We start from the raw sequence: 6536 nt of genomic DNA on the forward strand, positions 1-6536 counted from the left end.
AAAAAAAAAAAAAAAAAAAAAAAAAAAAAAGGGAAAAAAGGCCCTGTGACTGTGTTAGCATGACTCTGAGCATCATGCAGTGGATCAGGAGGTTTCGGCTCATTCGGTTAGCTGCTCTATGGGGCTTTATAGGTTTATGGTGTTCAGAACACAGGTAATGCAAGATCTGGTCAGCCTGCGTCTTACAATCTAAGCAAAATGCAGTAAGACACAAAAAACCTCATATGTTGCAAACCACCCACAACTGACTTCTGCATAGGGAACCTGAGAAGGGTGCAAGACTAGCTAGGAAAGCTTTGCTTTCGTGCATCTGTCAAGAAGTATCTTCCAATGGGACTTGTCTGGGAAGAAAGTAAATTGCTGTTTGCTGGAAATCCACCCTTTACAAGAACATGACATCTTTACCCCAGGACAAACTCCGTGCTGCCCTTTGCAGCACATACATCATTAACTTATGATTGTAGGCAGTTATTTCCTTCTTCCATTTTTTCACAGGAGATGGAAGCATACTGACTTGCCTTGGTTAAGCTTTCCTCCTCATCTTTGTTCTGCAACATTCTCACAGGTCTCCCTGTGGTAATGCAAGTGGTAATGTTTGAATACCCATGTAACTGAAGGCTCGGTAGTGCTTTCAGTAGAATTGAACCACATGGTATCCATATTATTCTATTTATATACTGGAAGTTTTTCCTTTTTATTTCACACATCTAGAGTTAAAAATTTAGAGCAGTAGTAGTAGCAAAGTGCCTCTTGTCTATTGACTGCTTTAATTATTAGCCTACTTTTGCCTTCTGCAGCTATATTAACACAAAGCAGAAAACAAACTCCCTGACTGAAGTAGCAAGGCAAAAAATATAGAAGTCTCCGTTCTCTTAACACAGTGGGCTAAAAAGACATTGAAGATAAATAGTTCATATAATTTATTTCATTTTAGTTTATTCAAACAGTAAGGTACTTTATCTTGCACCAATAAAAAACAGGATTTCACTGGATTAAGTAATGATATTCAGTTTTAATAGAGAAAGAGTATTCATCTAATACAACTTTATGTATAATATAGGATTTAAGTATTTTTACTGGTAGTGTTTTATGAAAGAAGAGATCTCCAAAGGTAAAAATTCCTCCTCAGCTTATGCTAGAAGTGTTTTTTGTTCGTTTTTCTCTCAAAACATACTGTACAACATCAACATTTCTAATCCTCTAACAAATTTTACAGTGCAAATGGTAATTAACTACACCTCTAAAAAAAAAAGAAAAATTATTTAAAAAGTCGCATAACACACAACGGTACACAAGAGCTTTTGCTTTTTAAAAGCACTTGCATCCAAGCAAAAAAATCACAGAAGTAAGATTTGGTTTTCCAAAACCCATAAAACAAACTGCAGAACATATAAATAGAAATATCTCTAACATATTTTGGATGACAAATGTGGTAAAATGTGGATTAAACTAAGAGCTGTGCTGGCAAATATTCATCCTTAAATGGCACTAATAAATATGTTAGAGTAAGAGCTTAGCATGCTGTTTCTGAGGTAGAGGCATAGTAACTGTTACTGTCCTTTTTTATCTCAGTTAATAACTTGCTCCAAGAAAATTTGCATGACTACAGTTCCAGTAGCTGTGAAGTCAAGTTGTAAATTGTCATTCCTCTATGATACAACTGACAGGTGGGAAATTCATGTGCACATGTGAAATGTACATTGTTAAGCACAACAGAGTCACAGAAAATTCCTAACTGTCCTGAATGACGTTAACCTGCTTCTGTTGGCGACTATAAATCCATCATTATATAAATCCAAAAGGCTCAGTGATTTGTGAGTGACAAATAGGTTTGGTCCTGGTCAGTAATCTATCTCACTGCCTTTTGTTTATGCTTTTCCCCTGATTCTAGCCCATGTTTTTTTGAAATGCAGAGCTCCTTCTCAAATTACAGTGCCAAATATGCTCTTGCTTTTTATCCCTTGTAGAGCTAAAACAGCTCCACTGCACTTTAACACTGCATGAAAGCAGAGTTAGGCTTGCAAAGCAGCATGGCCCTGCGCTCCCCAGAGCAGACCAGCTCATTACATTGTGCGCACATCCTAGAGGGGAAGAAAAGCAGCTCCAAAAAAGCTGACAAAAAAAGTATCAAGCTCATTTTTTTAAGTCCACATAGCTGATGAACTGATAAAGTTGAAAAGCATAGATGGGACATTTTATTAAGATTTTTCTGTGGCATCACTCATCCAACCAGGATTTTCTTACTTTTTGTAATCTACCAAAACCAAGTCCAACATGTCTTCTGAACTTCTAAAATTTAAAGGTAGACCAATGTTACATGTTTTGCCTTTGCAGTATAATGGAGACCTGTTATACTTGCGAAACTCCCTCCAACAAATACTTTCCAAAGTGCCTCCATTTACTGTTCAGTTATGAAGTCCAAAAAGTGACTTAATTTGCCTTTCTGTAGCCCTTCTTACTGTGACACTGGAATATTTGGCCATATAGCCTTGTAAGCATTATAGTCCAGCTAATGAAAGAGTTTCTTTCTTCTTCTCTCATTTATCTCATTCTTCTTTGTGCTCAGCCTCCACTGTGTGAAGGCACAAGTGCATCATTTTAAGGTCAGTGAGAACAGGGAGGATGGCACACATAGCAGTGTTACTGCATGCTTCCTTTTTCATGTGCTTGTGTTTCCTTCATAGAGAAACTTCCTGTGGAAGCAAAGTTGCCATGGTATAAGCAGGCTCAAGAGCTGGAGGAAGGAACAGCTGTATCTGAAGAGCCATCGTAAGTCTTGAAAATTTGCTTAAAACAGGCTCTCATTATGTGATCCAGAGAAATTGTTGATGCTCCCTCCCTGGAGGTGTTCAAGGCCACATTGGATAGGGCTTGGAGAAACCTGGTCTAGGGGTAGATGTTTCTGCCCATGGCAGGGGAGTTTCAACTAGAGGTTCTCTAAGGTCGCTTCCAACCCAAAGCATTCTGTGATTCTGTGATGATTCTCTGTGGGAATCTGGTGCTTGTGCAGAACTAACACAGTCTCCTGATGCATTGGGTTTTCATTAGAGTGTAAAGGCCAAACCCAACCCTGTGAAAATCAATAGTGAAAATCACTTAGGTGTGAAGAGACAGATTTCAAGAGATGAACGCAGATTCGATTTAAGCAAATACATACGTGTTTTATTTAAGGTCATTTACAAGAATATTATAATAAGAGTCTATCTTCCTAAGCAGTTATGTGTTGTCCATTACCACTGTATCTTCAAACTCAGCACCTTTATGTATTTTCTCAATCACCCTGTGAAATAAGAGGTAAAACAAGGCAGTTAGTGATGATTCCTCCTTGCCTCTTCCCCCAGGGAAAGGCACAAGTAACAGAAAAAAAAAAAAATTTAGCAGAAAATAAACCAGAAAACCTGTGATGTGTACCACATAAACCTTTAGCAATGAGGCTCAGAAATTAAAAATACTGTGATGATTACATTTTGGAAATTTTTTTTTTCTGAAACTGTGATAAATGCATGCTATAATTACAAACTCTGTTCACAGCTTTAATAAATATCCAGTTCCTCATGTCTGAGCACATGGCATTTTTTGTTGCAGTTGCAGCTATGTGTTAGACTAAAAAACATTGTTTGTTATGCAATACGATAGTTATATGTATATGTAACAGTCACATATATATAACTGTTACGCAGTTTTGGCATGGTTCATCTGAAGTTAAGTAATTTGAAACTGGAACACCGAAGGAGAGCTAGAGTCATACACAAAAAGACTCTCAAAAGAAAAATTATCCAGCTGCTGTATGTATACATGCATACATAGATATAGACAAATATAGGTACTCACATGCATTTGTACACACTTATGCACATACAAATATACACATTAATATGTCTTTATATATATATATATATTAGTAGCAGCTATCACATATAGTATAATGAGATATTTAACTCTTTTCAGAATTCCATAGGTGTTATAGGTTGATTCATTCAGAGTCAAAACCTTGAAAATTTGGTATTTGTGAATACACTAATTTTTAATTTGTGAAGTGCAATTTATTTTCTTGTGATTTTCTTGTGACTGTTCTAAATTACTTAGCTAAGTGTACATTTATCAAACTGTAAATAAACCTTTAAAACATACATAAATTAGAATTTATACTGATACACTGTTGTGTGGTCATATATGAAATAATTTGTTACACTAAGAAATTTTTTTTATAAATTTTGTGAACAAGGTTGATCACACTGTAGAAAATGAGTATAGTTATAACTACATATATATATTTGAGTATATGTAGCTTTAAATATTAACAAGAAGGTATTTGTAGAAAATAGGCATAGTCTGCAGGGAAAAATGAAGAGGCTTTTGTTTATCATAATGTGTATTTTAATAAAATATTCTGGAAATGCTTATGGGTATATTACTTGTAATATTAAAACAGACCTTGAGAGATTTAAAGATAAAGGGGTTTAAGAACTTAAAAATGTTTTCAAGTGCATCTATGACTGCTCCTCATTTTATAGGTCACTGCTCTGCTGCAATACAGGCCCTGTCCCACAAAGACAGCCTAATTTTTTTTACACCATCTAATGTAAGACTTCAGTGGTACCAGTGGAACATTGACATATCCGTGCGGTGGGGCACAGTCCAGACTAGGTTCAATCTGCCACATGGTGACATTTTGTACATTTGTTTTCTCCCTGCAAGGCACAAGTCTAGGAGCATTTCTATTCTTTATTTTAGGATGATGAGAAATCTACTTGACATAAATGAAATTCAAGTACAGATTTTTATATGTGTTGACTAACAGGGAAAATGGCACAAAGTTAGGGTCTTTACGCAAACTTTCCCAAAGTTTGTTTAGTTTGGAATGGTTTTTAGTGATAAGGCATGAGACAGAAAACCGAATAAAAACTTTAAAAAATTTAAGCTGAAAGAACCATCCATGCAATCCCCACTGGTATACTGTAACAACCAGAATATCTAATCTGTTTTGGCGATCTTCTCCAGTGAACTTCCACCTAAAATTAGTTTCGATGCCTCACTATTAATAGTGTTTGTCATTAATGTCTAACTTTAAACAGTTATTCATTTTAGATCCTGGTCATTAGATTGAAAAACTGTATGTAACTATAAAGAATGAGACAAAACATTCAGAATGCACCAAGATACAAGCAAATATCAATTTTGGTGACAGCTTTATGGCATCACTTCTCCTCATTTAGCTGTGTAGGGATTTTAAACACACCAACTAGGTGAAGAACAAGATGTATTCCATTATAATGTACCTTTTGGTCTGTGCTCCTGCAGCTACACAGAGACACACTATAATACTCCATGGCCCACCAGTCTGACAAATGTCAGACTACCACCTATATACGTGGCTGATAAATTATCAGTCAGTGATGTAGGTACATGGTAATTTGAGTGTTTGAACATGTTGGATCAAGCTCTAGCTGGTGTAAGACTTTGTGTGATGTGGCCAGCTATTTTGCTGACTGTAGATTTGAGTAACAAAAATGTGACTCAACTTCTTACTGTCTTACACTTAAGTGTGTTGCAGTGTGTTACTTTGCTGCGAATATTTAGAAAACGTCCTGGGGTTGTACAAAACAATTTTCATTGTTGGTTTCCCCTCCTCTAAGAAAGCCGTTCCTTTCCTCTGATCTGGTCTAACAGACCTGGCTCAGCAGTGTTGGAGGTAGGAGTAGACCTGGGCAGCCAGGATGAGCCCACACTCTTTCACTCAGCAGAGAGGGAATGATGGACTGCATGGAGGGGATGGGGAAAGCTGGGGGTGAGAGGGAACAGCAGATGGCCTCTGGTGTCATGGTAAGCCAGATGCGAAAAGGCAGAATTGCGTTCATAAGTGTGTTTACTTGAAGTTACAGTAATGGAAGTTTCTTCAGAGAAGCTATGCTTATATAATTTTCCTATTTGCTCTGCATTGGTGCAGTAATAACCAATGTGGTGGCCCCACTTGAGCAGACATCAGCCAGGATTCATTCTTTTTCCACACTTTATCTGAGGCTATTCCCAAGCTTTCTTATGCTACCAGGTCACGGACTGCCCCCATTCTCCTCTACAGACAGGGTCATTATTTGTTGCCAATAGACCATTCTTCCCCTACTACTGTGACCCTTTCTTCCTTATCATTCATCGGGCAGAGAAAATAAACCTCATCTATAAGCAACTATATTGTCCTGCTTAAAGTTTATATTTAATGAGAAGTTTAAGAACTAAAACCAAAAATTTTCAACATATTTCTTCCAGGTATTAAGTTCTCATATTTTTGAGTCTCTGTATTACTGTCTTCTGACTTTTGTGACTTTCTATTGAATATGATCTTTGTTATGAAATATACTATGATTTGTAAAGCTACAGTATTTTTTTATACTATACTTTCACCTGTAATTTGTGATAATTCTCTGATGTGTGCTGCTAGAGCACCAGATGTCTCAATTTTATTCCATCTGTGTATAGTGCCTTCTATTATTTATATCTTTCCCGGGCAGATGGAGCTCGTTAGCCCGTAAGGCAATCCA

General features: G+C 36.7%; 1 protein-coding gene across 2 annotated transcripts in view; it reads left to right on the forward strand.

Annotated features, from left to right (window-relative positions):
* The window catches only part of LOC114056567 (ADAMTS-like protein 1), a 116425-nt gene that overhangs the window by 97602 nt on the left and 12287 nt on the right, over positions 1 to 6536 (forward strand). The window contains exon 13 of one of the 2 annotated variants that reach the window (XM_027881865.1): positions 2685 to 2769. In XM_027881865.1, coding sequence (XP_027737666.1) covers positions 2685 to 2769 — 85 coding nt within the window. Of the gene's footprint in view, positions 1 to 2684; positions 2774 to 6536 lie in introns of those variants that run through there. The other variant, XM_027881866.1, reaches the window with a different exon arrangement.

Source organism: Empidonax traillii, unplaced genomic scaffold (assembly GCF_003031625.1).
Source record: "Empidonax traillii isolate 1590-97213 ecotype Southwest subspecies unplaced genomic scaffold, ASM303162v1 scaffold97:size1219025, whole genome shotgun sequence".
Lineage (NCBI taxonomy): Eukaryota > Metazoa > Chordata > Aves > Passeriformes > Tyrannidae > Empidonax > Empidonax traillii.